General features: G+C 36.9%; 1 protein-coding gene across 4 annotated transcripts in view; it reads right to left on the reverse strand.

The window, feature by feature from the left end:
- SCAPER (S-phase cyclin A associated protein in the ER) overlaps positions 1 to 27,963 on the reverse strand; it is a 490,627-nt gene that overhangs the window by 421,155 nt on the left and 41,509 nt on the right. For all 4 annotated transcript variants that reach the window (XM_034668001.1, XM_034667999.1, XM_034668000.1 and 1 more), the window contains exons 4-5: positions 10,167 to 10,267; positions 4,148 to 4,264 (exon numbers count right to left, since the gene is read on the reverse strand). In XM_034668001.1, coding sequence (XP_034523892.1) covers positions 4,148 to 4,264; positions 10,167 to 10,258 — 209 coding nt within the window. In that variant the 5' untranslated portion in view covers positions 10,259 to 10,267. The remainder of the gene's footprint in view (positions 1 to 4,147; positions 4,265 to 10,166; positions 10,268 to 27,963) is intronic.

Below are 27,963 nucleotides of genomic sequence, written 5' to 3' on the forward strand. Positions count from 1 at the left end.
AAAAAAATTAAAAAGTGGAAAAAAATACCATGAAATTTTATGCAGCCAATGAAAAGAAATGGAATATGCATATAAAAAAAAGAACTTGGAATGTTTCCAAATAAAAACGCACATAACATTTTATTCCCCACTCATTTGTTATATGTCACTTTTCTATTACTGTTATTTACATATTTATTTAAATAAAATTTAACACAGTTCAAAATTGTTTAACTTCCCAAAAAAGTTAAAATCTTAAATATATACTTAACATATTTAAATTTTAAATAATTTGGGTGTGTACATCCACATATATAAGTACCATACAACCAGAGCAATTTAAGTTAAATATATTCATAAATTTATGTTGGTCTAATACTTCATTAATCTAATTATAGTGTAATATATTGTATGGGAACAGGGATAATATAAAAGCTCTCATTAATTCAGTTTAAAAGAAAATTTCAGTTAAATGGGGGAGGCTTAAAAAATATACATATATACCTTAAACATTTTATTTCAATTTAAAAACTCCTATCTTTTAATAATATGAATGTGCATTAATTTGTCAATCTATGACAGAGACACTATCAATACTGGCTTTTTCTTTGTGTACATTTCTTACATGAACCATGACCACAAGTATAATGCCTCATTGGCAATATCCAATTCTGGTTTCTTTAAAATGAAGTGAGAATTTAGTGACATCTATTAAACATCTTAAGTGTATAATCCTCCCCAACTTTAACAATATCTTCCCCAATCTTTTGACAGCAAAACTTTAACAGTTCACCTTTATCAAAGCTAAGAACTGTCAAAGTTTTCACAGAAACAATGACTCTTTTTGTACTCATATTTAACCGGTTTATTTAATATTTAAATTATGAGTTAAAATAATGAAGACAACTTGAATAAGCAATTTTGGTGACTACATATTCTGAGTAAACATTTAACTCAACCAGTAAGAGAAAAGTAAGTAGATATATTGAAAGTAGCCTAAGAACCACAATTTTTCAGAACACTAAAGAAAACAGCAGGTTTTACAAGGATAATAAAGAATGACATTTAATCCAACAATATGATTAGATGGAGATCAGTATTACCATGCATGCATTAAAGGCTTCCAATGTTAAAAGAAAACATGCACTATACAACATTCTGAACCACAGACTAATGGAATACATTATATAAGTACATCCCTTAAAATGGTGCTTGAATATACAATTAATTTGGTTTTGTTTGCTTATATATCTTTCTTCTGCTAAAGTACAATTATTGTAAGGTTCCAAAGTCCACCAACCTTCACCTAAGGTAATACTATACAATAATCTCAATTGAAAGCAAAAATCTGGTTCTACTCAGTAACCTTAATGAGCTTTTACTAAGTGCCAGGTACAATGTTAGGTGCTTGGGATACAGAAGATATGACAAAGATATTGTGTTAAAGAAGATCATAGTATGAGTACAAAAAAGAAACATTAAAAAGGTTGTAATGAATCACAAATGTAATAATAATACAAGTTGATGCAAGGTTCAGCAGTAACAAGAGATGAAGATGACTGTGACATGGTCGGGGAGGGGATAAAAAGCAGTCAAGAAAGGTTAGGTTTTAACACAGGAAAGAGAACTGACCAAGCAAACTACTTACCACCCCTCCTATTACACATCCAATATTAAGACTCACTCTAAAGAATTAAGAATCCAAACAAAACTGTGTCTTAACAACAAATTTCCCCAGGGACATTTAAGAAAAACAACAGCAGTGACTGTTTAACATTACTGCTGCCAGAAATGGCAGTAACATTTGGGGCAAATGAGAGGCTGACCAAAAAACTTTAAAGGAAAATCTGGAGACTGGAATGGCCACAGGGGGCTTTGAAAAGCTCCTATACATTCCTGGAAATCAATAAGGCCACACATATGTACAAGGTTCTGTGCATGCCCCAGAAAGATCTGAGAAGGCCCTAACACCTCACTTCTAACTGACCCTGAGGCTCTGAAGAAGCAGGAAGTCAATGCTAGAGCACTGAAGGTATATACAACACATACACAGAATTATGAAACTTCTGTCAAATCAAGCAGAAACTTTAGTGACGACACATCACAAAGAAAACAGACTTCAGAAAACTAGTTCAAGAGAGTTTTTGAACAAACTGTAACAATATCACCACCACCAAAGAGCCACAACAACAAATCCTGAGGAGGCAGCAATCTGATCTCCAAAGCTGCCACTTTATTTAAAATATCCAGTTTCAAGAAAAAAAAGTCACAAGACATGCAAGTAAACTGGAAGGTATGCCCCATTCATACACACATAACAGTAACTGAACAGTAACTGAACATTAACTGAAACTGTAACTGAAATGGTCCTCAAGGAAACACAGACGCTGGGCTTACTAGACAGACTTTAAATCAGGTACTATAATTATCTTTAAAGAATACTGAAGAACAAAAGAAAATTGTGTCTAAAAAACTAAAGTATGCAAACAATGTTTCACCAACTATAGTATCAATAAAGAGAAAGTAAATATAAAAAGTACTACATAGATATTCTAGAGTTGAAAAATACAGTAACTGCAACGAAAAATTCACCAGAGGGGCTCAACAGCAGATTTGAGCTAGCAAAATAAAGAATCAGTTAACTTGAAGAGAGGACAATTGAGATTATCTGAGAAACAGAATTGTAAAAAGAATGCAAAAAAACAGAACCTCAAAGACTTGTGGAACAACTGTCACAAGTACCAACACAGGTATAGTGGGATTCCCAGGAAAGAAAAAGGCACAAAAAGGATATTTGCAGAAATGGACAAAAACTTCCCAAACTTGATGAAAAACATTCATCTATACATCCAAAAGGTTCAATGAACTCCAAACAGGATAAACTCAGAGGTCCGCACCCTATACTTCCCAGTCAAACTACCCAAAGACAAAGATAAAATCATGAAAGCAGCAATAGAAAAGTGAGGCATCTCAAAATGGATCCCTAAGAAAAGTAACAGTTGCTTTTTCATCAGAAACCATGGAAGTCAGAAGGAAGTGGGGGGGGGGCGCCTGGATGGCACAGTCAGTTAGGCATCCAACTCTTGGTTTCAGCTCAGGTCATGATCTCAGGGTTGTGAGACTGAACCCCAAGTCAGGCTCCACACTCAGCATGGAGTCTGCTTGAGATTCTCTCTCCTCTGCCACTCCTGCTTATTCTCTCTCTCTAATAAATAAATAAATCTTAAAAAAAAAAAGGGAAATTTAAAAAAATTAAGAAGGAAGTGAGAGGACATAGTCAAAGTTCTGAAAGAAAGACTTTCAACCAAGAATTCTATGCACTACAAAACTATCCTTCCAAAACTGAAAGACAAATTAAGATATCTTGGAAAAACAAAAACAGAAAAACTGTCAGTAGCAGACCTGCCCAAAAAAACAAACTAAAGGGAGTCCTTCAGGCTGAAATGAGAGGACACTAGACAATAAGTTGAATCCACATGAAGATATAAAGAGCACTAGTAAAAGTAACTACATAGGTAAACACAAAATATATATAAATGTATTTTTTAACTTTTTTCTATCTGACTTAAAGTACAGCTGCATAGGGGCGCCTGGGTGGCTCAGCCATTAAGCAGCTGCCTTCAGCTCAGGTCCTGATCCCAGAGTCCTGGGATCGAGCCCCACATCGGGCTCCCTGCTCAGTGGGAAGCCTGCTTCTCCCTCTCACACTCCCCTTGCTTGTGTTCTCTCTCTCTCTGTCTCTCTCTGTCAAATAAATAAGATCTTTAAAAATATATATATATAGTTGCATAAAACAATAACTATAAAACTGTACTGATGGGATTACAATGCATAAAGATATAATTTTCATGACAGTATCACAGCTTATGATATATATTTAGATCTTTTGATGTAAAAGAAATAGCCAATTCATGTTACGAATCATTTAGCATGACATATGTTTATGGGTTTTAATTTTTGGATCCAATTATATTTGAATATATTACATTTCCTAAAAGCTAAATTTTACTCTCTTGGATTTTTTTTTATTCAAACAATTTCAAACACATACACAAACATATACATGGATTTTTAAATAATGGAATATCAATTTTATAATACTATATTATCCACAGAAAATAATATACTATAATGCAAGCCTTAGTATGTTTTTTTGAGTTCATCTCACCCAAAATTTAAGCTTCTTCGAGCATTTGATGCTACACTTATTCTATCTGTTGATGGACTTGGAATCACATGACGTCCTGGAGACATCTTCTTTACTTCCCAAGCCAAAGAAGTTGGTCTGTCAATTCAAGACATACGAGAGATTAAATTAACAGAGAAAAACCTAATATTTTCTCTTGGTTGTTAGCGGGTGAAAACATAATCAGGTCACAAATTTTCCCTAGAGCACTATTCACCAGAAAGTTACCATATTACCCAATAAGCAACACAGATGCATGTTCCAGGATTTTCCACTCGTTGCAGCATAGCAACATAACCCTACTTATCTAAAAAGGCCATGGTTTTACAAAGACATGAGATATACTACTTACGTTTTAAAAGCCTCCACATTGTACCCAACTAAAAACACATTAAAAAGACAATGGGGGGTGCCTGGGTGGCACAGCGGTTAAGCATCTGCCTTCGGCTCAGGGCGTGATCTCGGCATTCTGGGATCGAGCCCCACATCAGGCTCCTCCGCTATGAGCCTGCTTCTTCCTCTCCCACTCCCCCTGCTTGTGTTCCCTCTCTCGCTGGCTGTCTCTATCTCTGTCGAATAAATAAAATAAAATCTTTAAAAATAAATAAATAAATAAATAAATAAATAAATAAAAAGACAATGGTACTAATTCAGGCTACTTATACAACTCAACTTCTGTCCGATGTCCTGGAAAACCAAGTGCGTAGAACAGAGATCGAGACAGAAAAACAGGTGTGAGGATTAAATGAAGAATACACAGGAAAATATGAGGTCTCCTTTCCTCTGTATGAGAGTGGGAGCATAAACATTTCTTTGCTCTTTGCTGGGTAAGCTAACTTCTTCACTGACCCCAGAAGCTCGAGAGGATGTACAGTCTTTACTAAACTGTTTTCCTGAGATGCCTGGGTGGCTCAGTTGGTTAAGCATCTGTCTTCAGCTCAGGTCATGATCCCAGGGTCCTGGAATCGAGTCCCATATCAGGCTCCTTGGTCAGTGGGGAGCCTGCTTCTCCCTCTGCCTGCTGTTCCCCTTGCTTATGCTCTCTCTCTCTTTCTCTCTGACGAATAAATAAAATCTTTAAAATAAATAAATAATAAACTGTTTTCCTCAAATAGTGTTTTCTCTATTCCTAACGGCCTCAGTCAGACCCTCCATAACTCCCCAGAATCTCCTTCCCTCTTACTTTCCATTCAATCTAGTGGTTGTGATTTTTTTCTCACATTAAAAAGTGATATTTGTTGGGGCACCTGCGTGGCTCAGTCAGTTAAGTATCTGACTCATGATTTCAGCTCGGGTCATGATCTCAAGGTTGTGCCATCAAACCCTGCACTGGGCTCCATGCTAGGCATTGAGCCTGCTTGAGATTCTCTTTCCCTCTCTCTCTCTGCCCCCCCACCCCATCTTTCTTTCCCTCTTTTTTTAAAAAAAAAAAGTGATATTTGTTGTCAGAAAACAAGAAAATTCAGATAAAAGATTATCCAAATAAAGTCTAAAGCTTTTGACAATTTATTGTCAAATCACCTTTCAGAAAGCTTCTAACAAATTATACTTCTACTAGGTGAAAAGTGCCCATTTCCCTTGAGTCTTGCCAACAGTTAGGATCTTGTTTTAGAAATTTCAATGGCTTGTGAAAGAGATGGCATTGCTTGCAAAGTCTAAAAAAATTACTACATGGCACTTTATGGGTAAAATTCGCTAACTTCTATGCTAGAGTTTCAGTCTTATAAGAAGCTTTTCCTTTTTTAAGTTTTTATTTATTGATTTATTTCATTATTTCGGGTGGGGGAGAGCACAAGCAGTAGGAGGGACGGGGGGAGAGAAAATCTCTCAAGTTACGAGCTCTTTTTCTTACAGAAATTTCAATAACGGTGTGTTTTTACAAAAATTCATTAGCAAAATTATTTTTTTGTTTTTAAAATTATATATTTTTATTATCATTACTAGTAAGGCTGAACTTTTTTTTTTTTTACCAGCTATTTAAATTTCTTCTTTGGCAGGGTGCCTGGGTGGCTCAGTCGGTTAAGTGTCTGACTCTTGATTTTGGCTCAGGTCATAATCTGGGGGTCCTGAGATTGAGCCCTGTGATGGCTCCACACTCAGTGGGGAGTCTGCTTCTCTCCCTCTCCTTCTGCCCTGCCCCCTGCTTGTGCTCAATCTCTCTCTCAAATAAATAAACCTTTAAAAAATATATAAAATAAAAAATAAATTTCTTCTTTGGGATTTGCATGTTGGTAACTTTTGCCATTTTTTCCACTGGGATTTTCATTATTTTCTAATTGATTTGAAATCATTTACTACACTATTATTATTATTATTACTATTATGGCCACATATCCTTTGGCAGAGATAATATAACTATTTAAATTTTAATTTTTTATGCAGAAAAGCGTATTTTATTCCTATTAAATCAAGCCTATTAATACTTTCCTTTGTGGTTTCTACCTTTGTCTTATGAAGTCTTTACCCACAATAAAATTATACAAATATTTATCTATATTTTCTTCTCTAACTATGTGTAAGTGCAGTTTTTACATTTGAATCTCAAATGAATTGTGATGCATGATTTGAGGAAACTAAGGTGGATAATGCCATCTACAGAGAATTTAAGGTTGCTTCCTATATCTAGGAGCTACCTCAAGAAGCAAAGAACAGATATGCTGATAACTGGTTAATATAAAAAGAAGTCTCAGGTGTATTTCTGAACCATGGCACCAGGACAGAGTCAACCTTGGACTTGGCCTCAAAATCTTTCTTAATACAATCCTCAACACAGCCACCACTATCTGACTGGAGTTTATAAGCAGCCAAAAAAAAAATCTAGTTACCTTCTTATGCATTGGTGGTGATATTATTTATAGACCCTTTTGAATACAAGAAACAGAAATTCAATCAAGTTAAATTTAAAAAGAAAAAGGAAATAAAGATTTACTCTAAGGATATAAGCTATAAATGGTCAAGGACATCCAAGGTAGGGAAAAACTAGAATTAAGACTCATGAAGATTAGACCAAGAGGGAAGAGGCTTAAAAACAACAATCTTAAGCCCTCAAAGACCACACGATTTCCTTCATCCCTGATTCTATCTATTCCACTTTCTTTGAACCTGCTTTATTCTGCTTATCTTCACAAGAACGATATAGCCACCAGTCTCAAATCAGTGTGATGATCCCTTAACCTGGTTCAACCCAGTGAAGGAATGTACCACCCCCAAATCTAATCACCTCTTCCCAGGCGTTAAGGGTGAAACTGCTTGGTACAAACATGGACTAGGCCTGGCCCACCCAGGGACTGTGGGTAATGCAAGTACCAAAAAAAATATCCAAAATTCTCATTATGAGAGGAGAAATAAGTCAGTTAGAGAAAGACACCATATGATTTCACTCATATGTGGAATTTAAGAAACAAAACAGATTGGGGCGCCTGGGTGGCACAGCGGTTAGGCGTCTGCCTTCGGCTCAGGGCGTGATCCCAGCGTTATGGGTTCGAGCCCCACATCAGGCTCCTCTGCTAGGAGCCTGCTTCTTCCTCTCCCACTCCCCCTGCTTGTGTTCCCTCTCTCGCTAGCTGTCTCTATCTCTGTCAAATAAATACATTTAAAAAATCTTTAAAAAAAAAAAAGAAAAAGAAAAAAGAAACAAAACAGACGAACATAGGGGAAGGGAAGGAAAAATAAAATAAGATGAAAACTGAGAGGTAGACAAACCATAAGAGATGCCAAACTCTAGAAAACAAACTGAGGGTTGTTGGAGGGGAGGTGGGTAGGGGGAAGGGGTAATTGGGTGATGGGCATTAAGGAGGGCATTTGATGTAATGAGCACTGGGTGTTATATACAACTGATGAATCACTAAATTCTACCTCTGAAACTAAAGAAAAAAAAAAAAGGAAGAAAGAGAAAAAACAAAGGCTGGGGGAAACAAACCAAAAAACAGATTCTTAAATAGAGAACAAACAGATGGCTATGAGAGGGGGTACAAATGGGTGAAACAGGTGAAGGGGATTAAGAGTACACTCATTGTGATGAGCATGGAGTAATGTATATAATTGTTCAATCACTATACTGTACACCTGAAACTGATATAACACTGCATGTTATCTACACTGGAACTTAAAGACTTTTTTTTTTCATTATGAGAAACAAAAATGTTAAAAGGATCACCATATCATGGTTTCCCTGGATTTGGTTTCCTGGGGATCAAGCCTTCCTGGATTTGTCTCTTGGGATTCCTTCACTCCCCTGGTTCCCCCACGGGGCTGATAGGACAAAAAAGTGTTCTCTACTGGACGATTCCACTTAAAGAAACTGAACCACAGTTAAATCCAAGGGAAAGAGGCAGGCTAGGCCTGTTTTCTCTGGGTAAAAAGGCATGATTGTAGCTTCATGTGACTTGGCCTGGTCCACGAGGGCTCAGGTTTCACTTATAAGCATAGCTGAATAATAAACTGTTCTTCTGCCTTTGCACATAACCAAAATAATACTAAGTCTAGTTGATCACCTATCTCTGGAATATCTCTCAACTCTCCCTGTTGCTACTACTCTAGTCTGAGTAGCCATAATCTATAAACTATACTGTTGCACCTCAACCTTCCCACACTACAGCCAGAGAGATCTTTTAAAATCAGAAATCTGATATGTCACTTCCTTAAAAATATTTTACGGCTCAAAATAAAATCTAAAGTTTCATCATTCCACAAAGCCCTACATGATCTGGTCCCAGCGTACTTCTCGAGGCTCATCTCATGCTACTTTTTCCCTTGTTCTCTCCATTCCAGTTCTGCCAAACTCTAAATTCCTTGACTTACTGTGCTCTCTTCTTCCAGGTTACCACAAATACCATCGCCTCTATCTGGGGTTACTCTTTTACTCTTTCTTTGTCATGCCACCTTCTACATGGTATTTTTGTCTCACTTAAATATGACCTCCTTGGGGAAGCCTTCCTGGATTCAGCAAACTGGTTGATGGTGTTTTTCCTTTTATTCCCAAAGTACCCTGTATTTTCATGATACTTTGTACACTGGTAAGTATTTAACACCAATTTTTCCTGTGAATGCACTATATACTTCATGAGGACAGGGACTGTGTCTGTTTCCTTCTCCACCAACAGTCCCAGAGCCTGGTGCATAGGACTCAGTTGTGTGGTGACTCCAAATGAAAGGTTCCTTGAAACAGATGAACATAGGGGGGACAAAAAGAGAGAGAGGCAAACCAAAAAACAGACTCTTAACTATAGAGAACAAACTGAGGGTTGCTAGAGGGAAGGTGGGCAGGGGGATGGGTTAAATGGGTGATAGGTATTAAGGAGGGCAATTACGATGAGCACTGGGTAGTATATGTAAGTGATGAATCAATAAATTCTACTCCTGAAACAAATACTACACTATATGTTAACTAAATAGAATTTAAATAAAAACTTGAAAGAAAAAAAAAGTTAATGTTTCTAAAGTAACTTTGAACTCTCATTGCTCCCCTAATAAAAAATCATCAATTCTCCTTACTGCCTACTACCTTAAGAAGAAATACTATATATTTCCGTATATTACTTTCACTTCACACACGTTCTGCGCTTCAATAGCTGTCTTAACTTGCTCTCTTCATCGAAAAGGCCAACCACTTGTTAAAATCCATCACATCTTTTAAACACTTCTTCTGCATCTTCCATGAAATCTTTCCTGATCTATCCCCTACAAGACAGATGACCCTGTCCTGCCCTGAGCACGTGCAATAGTTTTTTTGTGGTAATAAGTTCTATTTTATCCCTCCCTTAGACTACAAATTCATGAGAGTAGTAAATGTATCATACTCAGCAATTAAATCTCTGTACTAGATAAAAGTGCCTTGCACTAGTATGTACCCAATAAATATCTGTTATTGAACTGAAGGAGAAATATAGCTCCCAACTTTCAGATTTTTACAGGTTTCAAGTTAAACTTAGGTCAAGGTCATTGTCAGTTTCAATTACTGCTTTTGAAACTGCTGGCTGCTATAAAGACCAGAGTTCATTACCTGCTTTGAGCATCTGTCTTCTCTAGCTTTTCCTGAAGTTGAATCCAGTCAATCAATGCTTTGAAATCTCTTACATAGTTATCCAGCATCATCAGCACCTCCTAATTAAAACAAACAATAATCATTAAATTCCCTTCAGAGACTGAAAAGTTCTAAGAACAAACTTTAGACTGAAGGACTTGGGAATTAATAATTTTTATATTATACTCCTCATTGAGAAAGGAGTAAAATCTACTGATTTAGTTTTTTGGGTCTTATTTTTGTTCTCACTGTACGGGAAGAAGTTAGTAAAGTTGAAAATCTAAGAATCAAGAGATGGTACTGATATTCCTTCTCAAGGCCCCCCCCCATAACCATTCTTTTAATAAACCTTTACTATTAAGTATAATAAACAGTAAAATGCATAAAACAAATGTACAGATTAATTATTTCAAAGCAAAGACCCATGCATCCATCCACCCAGAACAATGGTAGTCTCCAAAAGTTACCTGGTATCCCCTCCTAATCACTACTCTATCCTTGCTCCAAGGCAACCATTGCTTTGACTTCTACTAGTTTAATTTTATCTGACTTTGAAATTCATATAAATCAAATTATAGAGTATTTATTATTTTGTGACTTCTTTTGTACTTTTGTTTACTAGGTTCATTCATATTGCAGAATGAACCTGCAATTCATTTACTGTCATTCTCCAAGGTCATTACTGAGGAGTATTTTATTGCATGTTTATTTACCCAATCTACAGTTTAAGAACACTGGGTGATTTCCAAATTATATGCTGTTATTTATGTACATGTCCTCTGCCCATATGTACACACTTCTGTTGAGAATAAGCCCAAGAGTGGAAATACAGGATGAGCACATGTTCTACTCGAGTATATAACACCAAACTGTTTTCCAAAGTGGTCGCCACTTCCCACCAGCAGTGTATATGAGTTCTCCGTGCTCCACACCCACAACTACACTTGGTACTGTCCATTTGGGTTTTTCTTTATTTTTAACCAGAGCCATTCTGGTTGATGGCTGTGTAATGGCTTCATTTTTGTTTTAATATGATGATTACTAATGATTTTCAGACCTTTTCCATATGCTTGTTAGCCACTCTCATTTTGTGAAGTGCCTATTCAAGACTCTAGCCCAAGCGCCTATTAAATACTCTTGCCTTTTTCTTTTTGATAGGAAGGAGTTCCTTACATCTTTTGGATATGGGCTTTTTGGTTATACATGTTGCACACATATATTTGCCCTTTCACTTTCCTAATGGAACAGAATCTTTTGATGAACATAAATTCCTAATATTAAGGTAGTCTAACTTTTGACTCTTTTATCTAAGACTGATACTATTTGTGTCATTTTTAAGCAATTATTTTCCTACCACAGGTCAGGAAGATATTCTCCAACATTATCTTTTAGAGCGTGGGTCTTTGTAGTCTCTCCTCTGTTATATTGCTCTGTTTCCTCTTGTACCAATACCAAACTAACTTACACTGCTGTAGCTCTAAAATAAAACTCAAGGGGCACTGGGTGGCTCAGCCGGTTAAATGTGCAACCCTTGATTTCAGCTCAGGTCACGATCTCAGGGTTGTAAGACCAAGCCCCACGACAGGTGTGGCGATGGGCGTGGAGCCTGCTTAAGGTTCTCTCTCCCAGAGGAGTTAAGATGGCAGATGTGTAAGGGACCCTAATTTCGTCTGATCCCTGGAACTCAGCTAGATAGTTATCAAATCATTCTCAACACCTGTGAAATCAACCGGAGACCTGAGAAAAGAATTGCTGCAATTCTACAAATAGAACAGTGACCACCTTTTGCAAGGTAGGAGATATGAAGAAGTGAATCCGAGGGGATATATCAGAAAATAAACCACGGGGGGAGGGAGCCTCCATAAGCCAGGTACCGGAAAGTTCTATAAGCGGAGAGCACAAAATCAGAACTTTTAGAAGTCTGCCTGAAAGGTGCTCAGGTGGCGAGGCAGGGCAGATTCCCAGGTGGGACAGCATGGCCTCAAGATCCACAGGGCCACAAAAAGCATTGGAGCAGGGGAAGCCAGCAGAGAAAACTGAGTTCAATCACCAGCTTTCTGCTCAGTATTGCCATAAACCATGAACCACTGTGAGGCTGGGCAACTGCTCTCCAAGCAGGGATCCTTTAAGAGGCAGACCCACAGGGAGAACTCTCTACCTCCCCTGGGAAGAATGGCACAGGTGCACACAGCAGGAGTCCATAAAGTTTGCAGACTCCAAACGGGGTCAGGGTCACATGCCTGATATAAAAATGCTCAGTCACACAACTGACTGGATATTTGTTACATTAGGAATTTTATTTATTATTTTAGCTATGATATATTGTGCTTTATATATAATTTTAGATATGCATACCTACATAATCAAAGACAATATGATATACTTTTGGTGATTTTCTACAGAACAATTAAATATTGATAAGTAGTGGGAGAGGTTATGGAAGAAGTAATATTGGCCATTTGTTGATAATTGTTGAATCTGCGTATTATATGTATGGGGGGAAGGGCATCTTTATACAATTCTATCTTTACCTTGGTAGATGAAGTTCTATTTTTAACTTTTCCATAAGTTTTTTTTTTAATTCTAATAAAAAAAAAAATGCTCAGTCACAGACTGGGTGAACACAGTGTGTGGATGGAAACCAGGGAGACAAGAATGATTGATTACTTTTCAGTTAGGGCTCACTGAAGGGGGGTGAAGGGGCTCAAACTTTCACTTCTGGGGTTAGAGATCAGGACGCCACCATTTTCATTCCCCCATTGGTGTTAAAAGCCTTCAGGCAGCAAAACAGCCACATAGTACAACTGGGGGCCACCTACACTGAGACCAGACCACTGGCAAAGGGGAATGCAATTCTGTCTGGGCAATAACACCTGAGAATCAGCGCAATAGTCCCCTCCCCAAGAAGACCAGCAGAAACATTCAGCTAAACCCATGTTTACCAATCACAGAGAGCTGCAAAACTCCAGCTCTTGGGGAAAACAGTACATAGCATTCTTTTTATTCTATAATCTTTCAGTTTTATATTTTTTTCCTTTTCCTATTTTATCAATTCTTTTTTTAAGTCTTTTTAATTTTCATTTTTACACTTACATTTTATATATATTCCACGTTCATGGATTGGAAGAACAAATGCTGCTGAAATGTCTATGCTACCCAGAGTGATCTACCCATTCAATGCAATCCCTATCAAAATACCGCCAGCATTTTTCACAGAGCTAGAACAAACAATCCTAAGATTTGTATGGAACCACAAATGACACCAAATAGCCAAAGCAATTCTGAAAAAGAAAAGTAAAGCAGGAGGCATCACAATTCTGGACTTCAAGCTATATTACAAAGCTATAATCATCAAGACAGTATGGCACTGGCACAAATACAGACACATCAATTAATGGAACAGAACAGAGAACCCAGAAATGGACCCTCAACCCTAAGGTCAACTAATCTTCAACAAAGCAGGAAAGAATATCCAATGGATAAAAGACAGTCTCTTCAACAAATGGTGTTGGGAAAACTGGACAGCCAGATGCAGAAGAATGAAACTGGGCCATTTCCTTACACCATACACAAAAGTAAACTCAAAATGCATGAAAGACCGAAATGTGAAACAGGAATCCATCAAAATCCTAGAAGAGAACACAGGCAGCAACTTCTTTGACCTCAGCCACACCAACTTCTTGCTAGACACGTGTCCAAAGGCAAAGGAAACAAAGGCAAAAATGAACTACTGGAACTTCATCAAGATAAAAACCTTTTGCACAGTAAAGGAAACAGTGGACAAAACCAAAAGATAACCAACAGAGTGGGAGAAAATATTTGCAAATGACATATCAGATAAAGGGCTAGTATCCAAAACATATAAAGAACTTACCAAACATACGTACATACATACATACATAAATGACAAAAAGAAAAGAAAAGAAAAAAGAAAAAAGCTCAAAACCCAGTACAGTAAATCCTCCAACTATATCTTTGACTGCAGGGTGGCCTAGGCTAATGCCAGCCCTTTGCATTTCCATAAAAATTCAGAATCAGTTTCTCAATTTCCCAGGGGAAAAAGGTGGAATTTTATTTGCAATTGCACTGATTCTACAGATCAACTAGAAGAAAACAGACATTTTCATTAATACTGTCTTTTCTATTGTATAAAGAAATTTATGTATTTGTATTTTATTCAATGTCTTTCAAAATGTATCAGTTTTCTTGTAGAGATTTTGTGTATCTTTTATTAGCTTTAGCCCTAAGAATAAATGGTAGTTGCTTTAAATTCTTTTTTCAATTTCTGATACTGTTGATTTTTATATTTTGAACTTGTATACAACTTTAACTCAATACATCTAATAATTTCTCTTTAGATTATTCTAGATTTTCTAAATATATAAATGTAAATATGTCATCTGTGAATAATGACATATTTCTTTCTTTCCCTCCAAGCCTTATATATTTTATACATTATTCTTGTCTTCCTGTGTTGGCTAGGTTAAGTACAATGTTGAACAGATATAAAGATAGCTGACTCTGTCTCATTCCCAATTTTAGAAGGCAAGTTCTCAACATTTTACCATTAAATACAATGTTTACATAGGTTTTTTGGAAGTTTCTTTCTATCAGTAAGGATGTTCTCTTTTTTTCTCAGTTTGCTAGTTTTATCATGAATAGGAACCGAATTTCATCAAATATTCTCCCTAGATCTACTGGGACAATCATGATTTTTCATATTTGTCATCTAATTTGGTCAATATTAATTTTATACTGAGGTTAAAACCAACACTGCAGTAATAGAATGACCCTAATTTGACTGTGATGTATTGCCCAATATTTGAATCACCAAATTTAATATATCAATATTTGGTTTAGTATTTGTGCATCTCTACTCCTAAGTGGTCTATACTTCCCTTTCTCATAAAAGCTTTGGTTATCAAGGATGTGCTGAAAAGAATTCTCTCTTTTTCTATGTTCTAGAAAAGTTTCTGTAATACTGGCATTTTTTTGCTCAATTTTTTGTTGTTGTTAAGGTATAATTCACACACCATAAAATTTACCATTTAAAATTACACAATCCAGTCATTTTTAGTATATGCACAGAGTTGTTTATCTAATTCCAGAACACTGCCATCACCCCAAAAAGAGATCCAGTACCCATTAATAGTCACTCCCCACCTTCCTCTCTCTCCAACCCTGGGAAACCACTAATTTATTTCTGTTTCCTGGATTGGCCAGTTCTGGACATTTCAAATAAACAGAATCATACAGAATATGGTCTCTTGTGGCTAGATTTTTTTACTTAGTGTTTTCTAGGCTCATCTACCTGGTAGCATGTATCTGTACTTCAGTACTTTTTATGACTAAATAATTGCATAAATAAACACATTTTGTTTATTCACTTATCAGTTGGTGGAAATTTGGCTTGATTCCACTTTTGCCCATTATGCTGCTATGAACATTCATGTACAAGTTTTCCTATGAACATATGCTTCTAATTCTCTTGGGTGTATTACCCAGTAGTGGATCTAAATTTAACATGAACCACCAAAACTTTTTCAACAACACCGCACCATTTTGCATTCTGATCAGCAATATACATGCACATCTCATTTTATTATGCTTTGTTTTATGGCAGTTAGGAGATATCATGTTTTTTACAAATTAAAGGTTTCTGGCAACCCTGTGTTGAGCAAGTCTATCTATGCTATTTCTTTTTTAACAGTGTTTATTTCAAGTCTCTGTGTTACATTTTGGTAATTCTTATAATATTTCAAACTTTTTCATTACTATTATATTTGTTATGATGACCCATAATCAGTGATTACAACTCACTGAAACCTCAGATGACTGTTAGCAATTTTTAGCAATAAAGTATTTTTTATTTGAGGCAAATACATTGTTTCCTTAGATATGATGCTACTGCACTTAGACTATAGTATAAATATAACTTTTATATGAACTGGGAAGCCAAAAAATTCATTTGACTCACTTTATTGTGGTGTTTGCTTTATTGCAGTGGTCTGGAACTGAACCTGCAGGATGTCCAAGGTATGTCTGTATGGGGGTCTAAATTATTAACATCCTCGGGAGCACTTGCTATTTTCTGGCTTGTTGAGTCTAGTCACCCTAATGAGTATGAAGTGGTATTATTGTGCTTTTTATCTGCGTTGCCCTGAGAACTAAAATTGTTAAGCATATTTTCATGTGCTTTTTGGACATGGCATACCTTCTCTGAAGAAATGTCTATTGAAATCATTTGCCCATTTTTTTTTTTTTTAGAGAAGGGGATGGGGAGGGTCAGAGGGAGAGAAAGACTCTTAAGCAGGCTCCCAAACCAGAGCAGACCCTGATATGACTTGACCCGAAATCAAGAGTCAGATACTTAACCGACTGAGCCACCTAGGATCCCCTGACCATTTTTAATCTAGGTTATTTGTCCTTTATATTTTTGAGCTGCAAGAGTTCTTTATATATTCTGGATATTAGACTGTAATAAGATACATGGCTTGAAAATATTTTCTCTCATTCTGTGGGGTGTCCTGTCACTTGATAGCATCCTATAATACATGTAAGTTTTTAATATTAATGAAGTTCAATTATCTATTTTTTTTGTTTACTTGCATTTTGGGTATCATATCTAAGAAATTATTGCCAAGTCCAAGGTCACAGAGATTTACACCTATGTTTTCTTCAAAGAATTTCATAGTTTAAGCTTTTACATTTAGATCTTTCATCTATTTTCAGTCACTTTTTATACATGTCTATCCTTATTCCAGTACCATGCTATTTTGATTACTGCAGCTTTATAATGAGTTTTGAATGTAAGGAGTGTGAGCCCTCCAACTTTGTTCTTTTTCAAGACTGTTTTGGCTATTTTGTGTCCCTTGCATTTCCATGCATATTTTAGGATCTGCTTGTCCACTCTGCAAAAACGGAGATTAGAATTTTGGTAGGCATTGCATAGTGAATGCCTACTGAATCTGCATATCACTTTGAAGAGCAATGCCATTTTATGTTTTTAATTTAAATTCAACTAACTAACATATAATGTATTATGGTTTCAGAGGTAGAGGTCAGTGATTTATCAGTCTTATGTAATACCCAGTGCTCATTACATTACATACCCTCCTTAATGTCCATCACCCAATAACCCCATCCCCCCACTTCCCTCCCCTCCAGCAACCCTGAGTTTGTTTCCTATGACAGAGAGTCTCTTATGGGTTGTCTCCCTCACTGGTTTCATTTTCTCTTATTTTTTCCTCTCTTCCTCTATGATCTTCTGTTTCGTTTCTTAAATTCCACATCAGTGAGATCATAGGATAATTGTCTTTCTTTCTTTGATTTACTTCACGTAGCATAATACCCTCTACTTCCATACATGTTGTTATAAATGTCATTATTTCATTTTTTTTGATGGCTGAGTAGTGGTCCATTGTGTATATATATACCATTTCTTCTTTATCCATTCATCTGTCCATGGACATCTGGGCTCTTTCCATAGTTTGGCTATTGTGAACATTGCTGCAATAAACATTGCTGTGCAGGTGTCCCTTCAAATCACTACATTTGTATCTTTGGGATAAATACCCACTAGTACAATTCCTGGGTCATAGGGTGGCTCTATTTTCAATTTTTTGAGGAACCTCCATACTGTTTTCCAGGATGCCTGCACCAGCTTGCATTCCCACTTTCTCCACATCCTCGCCAACAACTATTATTTCCTGACTTGGTAATTTTTAGCCATTCTGACTGGCATGAGGTGGTATCTCATTGTGGTTTTGATTTGTATTTCCCTAATGCCAAGTGAGGTGGAGCATATTTTCATGTGTCTGTTGGCCATTCGTTTAACTTCTTTTGAGAAATGTCTGTTCATGTCTTCTGCCCATTTCTTGATTGGATTATTTGGTTTTGGGGTGTTGAGCCTGATAAGTTCTTTATAGATTTTGGATATTAGCCTTTTATCTGATATGTCATTTGCAAATATCTTCTCCCATTCTGTCGGTTGTCTTTTGATTTTGTCTACTATTTCCTTTGTTCTGCAAAAGCTTTTTTATCTCGATGAAGTCCCAATTGTTCATTTTTGCCTTTGTTTCCCTTGCCTTTGGACATGGGTCTAGCAAGAAGTTGCTGTGGCTGAGGTCAAACAGCTGCTGCCTGTGTTTTCTTCTAGGATTTTGATGGATTTCTGTCTCACATTTCACTCTTTCATGCATTTTGAGTTTACTTTTGTGTATGGTGTAAGGAAATGGCCCAGTTTCATTCTTCTGTATGTGACTGTCCAATTTTCCCAACATAATTTGTTGAAGAGACTGTTTTTTATCCATTGGATATTCTTTCTTGCTTTGTTGAAAATTAGTTGATCATAGAGTTGAGGGTCCATTTCTGGGTTCTCTATTCTGTTCCATTAATCGATGTGTCTGTATTTGTGCCAGTACCATACTGTCTTGATGATAACAGCTTTGTAATACAGCTTGATGTCCGGAATTGTGATGCTATCAGTTTTGGTTTTCTTTTTCAGGATTGCTTTGGCTATTTGGGGTCTCTTCTGGTTCCATACAAATTTTACAATTCTTTTTTCCAGCTCTGTGAAAAAAACCTGATGGTATTTTGATTGCATTGAATGTGTAGACAGCTCTAGGTAGCATAGACATTTTACCAATATTTGTTCTTCCCATCCATGAGCATGGAACATTTTTCCATTTCTTTGTGTCTTCCTCAATTTCCTTTATGAGTGTTCTATAGTTTCCTGAGTATAGATCCTTTGCCTCTCAGGTTAGGTTTATTCCTACATATCTTATGGTTTTCAATGCAATTACAAATGGGATCAACTCCTTAATTTCTCTTTCTTCTGTCTCAGTGTTAGTGTATAGAAATACAACTGATTTCTGTGCATTGATTTTTACATCCTGCCACACTGATGAATTTCTGTATGAGTTCTCGAAATTTTGGGGTTAAGTCTTTGGATTTTCCACAGAGTATCATGTCATCTGCAAAGAGTAAGAGAGTTTGATTTCTTTGCTGATTTGGATGTCTTTTATTTCTTTTTGTTGTCTGATTGCTGAGGCTAGGACTTCTGGTACTGTGTTGAGCAGCAATGGTGATAGTGGACATCCCTGCCGTGTTCCTGACCTTAGGAGAAATGCTCTCAGGTTTTCCCTGTTGAGAATGGTATTTTGTGGGTTTTTTGTATATGGCTTAGAGCACTGCCATCTTGAGTCTTCCAATCAATAAGCTCAGATGTCTTCTTCTTTATATAGTCTTTAATTTCTTCTAATGATGTTTTGCAGTTCTTAGTGTACAAGTTGAACTTCTATGGTTAAATTTATTCCTAAATGTTTTTTTTTCTTTTTGATGTAACTATAATTGGACTGCTTTCTTAATTTCATTTTTTGATTGTGCATTACTGACATACAGAAACACAACTGACTTTTGTGTACTGATCTTATATTCTGCAACCTTGCTGAGTTTGTTTATTAGTTCTAATAGTTTATATGTGTTTATAGATTCTTTAGGGTTTTCTATATGTAGACCCATGTCATCTGCAAATATAGTTTTACTTCTTCCTTTCCATCTGGATGCCTCTATTTCTTTATCTTGTCTAACTGCCCTGGCCAGAACCTCAAGTACAATATTGAACATAAGCAGCAAGAACAGACAACAATATTTTGTTTCTGATCTTAGCAGGGAAATCTAATTTTCTTCTTTAGATAATCCAAGTTACATTACTGTGACACTACATTGTACACATCTGGCAAAGATGTTTTTTTCTCGGCAATAATTAGTCTTGCATATTAATGGCAATGGAAATTTATATAAGAAAAGACTGTAAAAGCATAGACCACTGAGATCCACTCCACTGCTCAGAAAGAACTGATCTCAAATGTAAATATGTGTGCAGATAGTGGCTAATTGGCTAAACTTGTCACTTAAATGTATAAAATAAGGAACTATAAAGTGTATTCACTTTATCAGTCTCATACCATTCTCACCTTACTATAGAGACATATGGGTCTCATTTTACTATAAAAGACAAGTTTCCACACTCCCAAGATGATCACCAAAAAATACCAACCAACTATAAAAATGATCATTTGGTTTATAAATACATCACTTTTCCATAACTAAGTCCTACTGACCTAGTTTCAGTGGAACTCAAAATCTCAAAAACACTTTTCACTTATAAATGTTTTTTAAAATACAGATATACTTCGGAAATCAGACCCAAAACTAATAATAAATGTATGCCAAATTAGTCACAAATGAAATACAGTACCAACATCTCTTCAGTCATAAAGTTACATTCTAACTTAAAATATTCTTCTGAACAAAGAAGTATTGTTTATTTCCTTTCAAAGGTAATCCTTTGTGCCAAATCACTGGTAATAAAAGTGTTCTACAATCAGGAAAAGGAAAAATTAAAAAATTTACTTGGCTTCCTTTTCTCAATTCTACAAATATAATTCAAATTCAATTAAATTCAACTTAAATCACCTACATTAGGCACAGAAAGATATAGTTCAGAATGATTTATTTCAGAATTTTTTTGCTTTCCCTTTTTGCTAACAACAACAAAAAAAGACAAAGAGAAGGAAGAAAAACCCTCTAAAGGTCAAGAATATAAGCAGCTATACTTCTGTTACTAGTTGGCACAGAGAAAGTATATTTGGTGGCTTAAACAACCTATTTTAAGGAATTTTCAGCACAATGTTATCAAAAATGATCAGTGGTACCATGCAACTGTAATCCGAGTCATGTTTTATGAACAAGGGAATACAAACAAGACAAGCAGCTGGAGCAGCCTCTTTAGTCACTGATGCACATCTTTCTCCCTACAGCTATGAAGGCCATTTTGTCAAGCAGGATGAAACAGAACAAAAGTGGCTCTGAAAGTAATGCTATAGGCATTCAGATAACTACATATAGATATACAGCTAAAATTACCAATTAGTTTACCAATTGGCTGCAACGGATTCGATTGGTTTGTAATTAATTCTAGTTACTGGCGCACAGAGCAGGATGGTTGGCGCCATCCCTTTGTCCTTCTGACACACAATACTAGTGCATAGGCCCTTGGGCCCAGGACATCAACACAGTCCTCCAATTTAGCTACAGGAATGAACACAGTGGTATATCCCTATAGTAAGGAAGGGATGGAAACATGCATCACATGAGAAGTCAGTGACAAAGGGAACCTTCTAAGAAAGAGCTTTACCAAAAGTGAAACAAGTTTTAAAAAGCATTATTTCTTAAGAACTTACTTAGTTTTTTAAAAGCTACTAATGGAAATAGATCAAAAGGGAAATCATCTGAAAGGAAAATGGCAAGTAAACCACTTTCGACACTAATAGTATCATTCACAGTCATCTTCAACCTTCAATCACTCATCTCTTTCAAATACTTCCCCTTAATTTTCAACATAAGCAGCTTGGTTAAAAAAAAAAATACAAAACATATTCAATGAATGAAAACCTATAAATGAAAATCTGCTAATGAGAACCATTCTCCTATAATTTAATCTTTACCAGGATCTTTGTGGATAAATAAAATTTGCAGTTGCCTGGGTAATGATACAAATATCTTTCCACAGTAGCTAATTTTTATTTCAACTCATTTGGAAGTTGGCTTGACTACACAATTTTCTCTTACAGTATTTCCCACTAAGAAGACTCAGAGACCCACTGCAGCCAAGAATAAATAAATATGCTAAAAAATATTTTGTTACAAAGCTCAAAATAACATATTCAATCAAATTCCCCACTGATGCCTGCATGGTTACCTAAACATCTGCTTACGGCATTTCTTTTGCCAGAATATTTTTGCAATGCCAAACTAAAAGCTTATATTCAGGCTGAAGGTCCTCAGCCCTCATCTAGACCACACTCATCATTTACAAACACAAAGGTAGAATAAGGTGTGGTGACTTTTTCCAAAGTCATATGACTAGCTTAATGGAAACACTGGAAATAACTACTATCCCATGAGATCTACTACTTTGCAGGGAAAGTACAAATACCACGTACCACATGCAAAAACTTTTCCACAATCCTACAGCCCAAAGTCAGCTCTCCTGCTATAAATATTACCAAATATAAAAACTAATGTGCAAAACTCCTAAGTGCTATTCCTGAACCTGAAAGGGAGAAAACACTTTTCTCCCTCATGCCATGTATTTGTTAAAATGCATCTCACATCCTAAAAGAAAAATACCATATTTTTCTAAAATTTTAACCTCCATTGAGTCACCATGCATGGAAGAGCAAAGTTTATTTCAAAGACATAAAGAGGGGGCACCTTGGTGGCTCAGTTGGTTGAGTTCCTGCCCTTGGCTCAGGTCATAATCCTGGGGTCCTGGGGTTAAGCCCCACAGGGGGCTCCCTGCTCAGTGGGGACCCTGCTTCCTCTCCCTCTGCCTGCCACTCCCCCTGCTTGTGCTCACTCTTTTTCTCTGTCAAATAAATACATTAAATTTTAAAAATGCCCTCCCCATTAAAAATAACAAAGACTTATAAACAGACTCTTTCTCCCCAGCAAACAAATCTCAAATACTTTTCACAATCTAGACAAATAATATAATAGAGTTATAACCTTTGCTATACATCTTGTGATCTGGACACCAAGAAGATCTACATTCTGTGTTGCACTCATTATCAAGTAAATTTCTATCATTTCAAAATAACAGCAGAAAATAACTGAAAAAAATTTTAAAAAAACAGAATCCCTCAATGAAAAATATAAATAATGCAATATAATATCCACAGCAGGAGTAGCACAGATACTCCTTTCTAAAAGAAAATCTTTAAATAAATTTTTTTAACTTTGATTTTTGAATCAATCTGATGTGTTTGACCTAAAAGAGTTTTGTTATAACTTTTTCAGGCTCATGAATAGCACCCAAAACAGTGCATGCTATAATAAATAATCAGTGAACACTTGTTGCATGAAAGATAAGTCCAAAGATAAGTCTTTAGCTCTGCTGTTAATTCATTACATAATGTCAGCCATATCACTTAGTTTTACAGTTCCGTATTGGTAAAATAGAGGGCTGGATTATATAATTTCTAAAATCATATTCAGATGTCATGATTTATGATACTATTTCACATTCTGTTTTTCTTTCTAATAGAAATCAAGTACATTTTTAATTGTTTTTTCTGACAAAGCTAAATTAAAATTTATGTGTTTATATTTCTTGATTTTTTTTAAAAGATTTTATTTATTTATGTGACAGAGAGACAGCCAGCGAGAAAGGGAACACAGCAGGGGAGAGGGAGAGGAAGAAGCAGGCTCCCAGCCGAGGAGCCCGATGTGGGACTCGATCCCGGAACGCCAGGATCACGCCCTGAGCCGAAGGCAGACGCTTAATGACTGCGCTACCCAGGCGCCCCTATATTTCTTGATTTTTTAAATGCCAAGTTTTACAAGAAAAAAATACTCTCTAATTATAAGTAGGAAACAAGAACTGTACCTTTCATAGAAACTGCTATCTCCCAGAATCCTAATAAATTCATCCTTTGATACTTCTAAAACTCAATTCTCTTAAGAAATTTCATGCTGTATTGTGAATACAGTTGAATTAAAAGGTCAGTATTAGTGTATAAATTTTTTTTAAAAATTTTACCCTATGTCAAAAAATTATTTCTGAGGTAAATAACTTAATTTTAAAACAAATATACTTTGAGAAAGATCACTGCAGTTTAAATTTCATGATAAAAATGATACCTTAAAAATAAACTAATTGCCAAAGAAAGATTCTAGAAATACTATCATATTTTGGAGGCCCTGTATATTTTTACTAGAGTACCACAAACCAGATTTAAGACCCATTTATTACATTTTTTTTACTGTATGTACCCAGAAGTGTGATGGAAATAAAAAAGCATATGACATGGTCTTCATTAAAGATGTTTCCAATTAAAAACACAAAAACCACCAAACACTCTACATAAGAAAGAGATCATGACCAAATTTCAATGTAAACACTCATTAGCAAAGAAAACCACGGAAGATACCTGAATCTTTAAACAAATACATCACTAGGAAATCTGCCTTACTTGTCCATCACTAGGAAGAATTACATCTGTAAACTCCCCAAATTGTTCAAATTCATTTATTCATTATTTTATTGGAGGATAACTGGTATAAGTAAATAATGTTACTTAGTTCATATTTTCTTTTTTTATAATAATTTTTTATTATATTATGTTAGTCACCATACAGTACATCCCTCATTTTTGATGTAAAGTTCCATGATTCATTACTTGCGTATTACACCATGCGATACGTGCCCTCCTTAATACCCATCACCACCTATCCTGTTCATATTTTCACTAGCACCTAATGAAATGTATAGCAAACCAACATAAAGACCTCAATCCCATAATCAATAGGTATAGCATTCCAACTAAACTGAAATAGCTTAAGAGAATGTTCACCTGAAACATTAGTGCATATAAAAACTAAGAGGGGGCGCCTGGCTGGCTCAGTCAGGTAAGCGTCCAACTCCTGGTTTCAGCTCAGGTCATGATCTTAGGGTCCTGAGATTGAGCCCCATGTTGGGGGCTCCTGACGCAGCAGGGACTCTGCTTGAGAGCTTGAGATTCTCTCTCTCCCTCCCCCTTTGCCTCTCCCCTCACTCACACTCAAGCATGCACACACTATCTTGCGCTCTCTCTCTCTCAAATAAAATCTTAAAAAAAAAAAAAAACCAAAAACTAAGAGGACTGCAGAAATAAGCCATATGAGAGTTAATTATTGTTATTTCTGATACTGTTATCATTACCAATGCGTGTTGTTTGAGCTCAGTGGCAGCACACTTCATGGATTACCTTTGCAAAGCATCATTTACATGACTGTGTCTCTATTAAATATTTAAAAATAGTGAGGAAAAGAGGTATGGTGTAGTACAACTGCATGATAAGGTAGCTAGATCCCACTCAAATGATTGTCTCATCCTTTCCTAAACAGGAAATAAAGTTTCCTGCCTAAGAACACTGGACAGGACTTCCCTGGGATACAACCCTTTTAGAAAATCCATTTCCTAAAGATTTATCTGTTTCCCAAGAACATCAGCTCAAACTTTTTGATTTGTCCAAAGAGCACCGGTAAATTCCTATTAAATAGTTTTCACCAAAGAAACAAAGCTTGATTATTACTCAGTAAACATTATGAATTCAATGTTTACCTTTTCAGTATTCTTGCCTTGGTTTATTCTGTTATCCTACTTTATAACTGCAATATATTTAATTTTTTACAGGAATCATGAAAAGATAAGGAGGTATCGGCCTAACATAATTATGGAAGGAGTCATTCCAACAAGAACCCTGAGTCTGATAGGCAGCAGAGCAAATTGACAGAAGAGTTGAAGCCCGCTATTGGAAGACATTGTCGGGATACTAGGAAATAGGGATTGAGCAAAACCTTGATAAGGATTCATGGACAGGATTATAGCAAGTGAATAGGATTCAAGACGAGGCAATCTATACACAGGCTGAAGCCATAAGCATGGTTAAAAAGAGCCTGAGGGAAGGAAGAGTTAAGATGGTGGAGGAGTAGGGGACACCTTTTTCAGCCGGTCCCCTAAGTCACGTTGGATAGGTACTAGGCCATCCTGAACATCCACGGAATCAGCATGAGACACAGGAAGATACATCTGGATCTCTACAAATGAACATCTCCAGCGATGAGTATTGAGGTACGAAGTGGGGAGCCGTGAAACTGCGCACAGATATCGGAAGATAAATGGAAGGGGGAGGGAGCCCCCACGTTTGGGTGCCGGGAAGCAGTAGCCACCTGCACGGGGGAGCGGGCGGACTCATGGACCAGCATCTGCAAGAGAGCAGACTGAGACTGTGAGCTGGGGAACGCATGCCACCAGACTGAAACGGACCTCTAGTGTGCTCACTGGAACCAGACTGAGACCTGGAGCTCCGGAGCACGCCGGGGCCGCTGGCGACGGGCGGCTGCCCGTGTTAGAAACACAAAGGACAGAGACGGGCCAGCCCTGGAAGTGAGGGCTAGGACTCCGGGTGTGGGGCACACATCCCGGGATGGTGAGGTCTGAGCAGCACCAACAGAAACAGAGTTAAAGTGGAAAGAACATCAGTAGAGAACAATCCGCGATCCCACTGTTCTGAGACAGAGGCTGAGATTCGGCTACTGCTGCTCTGACTCTCAGAAGAGGCACAGCAAACCACCAGGGAAAGGCGCCAGAGAACAAAAGCCTGGAAATACCAGCTCACAGTGTGCCCATCCCCATCCCCCCTTGCATGGGACATGGAGACTCTACCCAAACAGGGTTGCCTGAGTATCGGCGCGGCAGGCCCCTCCCCCAGAAGGCAGGCTGAAAAATCAAGAAGCCCACATCCCTAAGATCCCTATAAAACAACGGCGCATGGCCTGGGTCCCGGTCAATAATTTGGGCTCTGAACAACCCCGCAACCTATCCTTCTCAGAATGACGAGAAGGAGAAATCCCCCCCAGCAAAGAAAAGACAATGAGTCTTGAGGCCTCTGCCACAGAACTAATGGATATGGATATAATCTAATCATCAGAAATAGAATTCAGAGTAACAATGGCCAAGAGGATGTACAGACTTAAAAAAAGTATTAACGAAAATGTTAATGAGAATATAGAATCTCTAAGGGAGGAAATGAGAGCGAATCTGGCAGAAATTAAAAATTCTATGAGCCAAATGCAGTCAAAACTAGAGGCTCTGACGGCCAGGGTGAATGAGGCAGAAGAACATATCAGCGAATTGGAGGACGGGTTAGTAGAAAAGAAAGCTAAAATAGAATCTGGACTCAAAAAAATCCACGCACAGGAAAGTAGGTTACGGGAGATTACTGACTCAGTGAAACGTTCCAACATCAGAATCATCGGCATCCCCGAGGGGGTGGAGAAAAACAGAGGTCTAGAAAAGATATTTGAACAAATTGTAGCTGAAAACTTCCCTAATCTAGCAAAAGAAGCAAACATTCATGTCCAAGAGGCAGAGAGGACCCCTCTCAAGCTCAACCACGACAAACCTACCCCACGTCACGTCATAGTGCAATTCGCAAATATTATATCCAAGGATTCAGTATTGAAAGCGGCCAGGGCAAAGAAATTTCTCACGTACCAAGGCAAAGGTATCAGAATTACTCCAGACCTGTCTACACAGACCTGGAATGAGAGAAAGGGTTGGGGGGGGGGCATCTTTACAGCTCTTTCAGAGAAAAACATGCAGCCAAGGATCCTTTATCCAGCAAGGCTGTCATTCAGAATGGATGGAGAAATAAAGACCTTCCAGAATCGCCAGTCATTGACCAATTTTGTAACCATGAAACAAGCCCTACTGGAGATATTAAGGGAGGTTCTATAAAAGTAAAAAGGCCCTAAGAGTGATACAGAACAGAAAGTTACAATCTATGGAAAAACAGACTTTACTGGCAACATGGCATCATTAAAATCATATCTCTCAATATTCAGTCTCAATGTAAATGGCCTAAACGCTCCCATAAAACACCACAGGGTTGCAGATTGGATAAAAAGACATGACCCATCCATTTGCTGTCTACAAAAGACACATTTTGAACCTAAAGATACATTCAGACTGAAAGTAAAGGGATGGAANGAAAGTAAAGGGATGGAATACCATCTTTCACGCCAATGGGCCTCAAAAGAAAGCTGGGGTAGCAATTCTCATATCAGACATATTGGATTTTAAACTAAACACTAAAGTTAGAGACACAGAAGGGCACTATATTATTCTTAAGGGATGTATCCAACAAGTGGATATGACAATTATAAA

This window comes from Ailuropoda melanoleuca, chromosome 9 (genome assembly GCF_002007445.2).
Source record: "Ailuropoda melanoleuca isolate Jingjing chromosome 9, ASM200744v2, whole genome shotgun sequence".
NCBI lineage: Eukaryota > Metazoa > Chordata > Mammalia > Carnivora > Ursidae > Ailuropoda > Ailuropoda melanoleuca.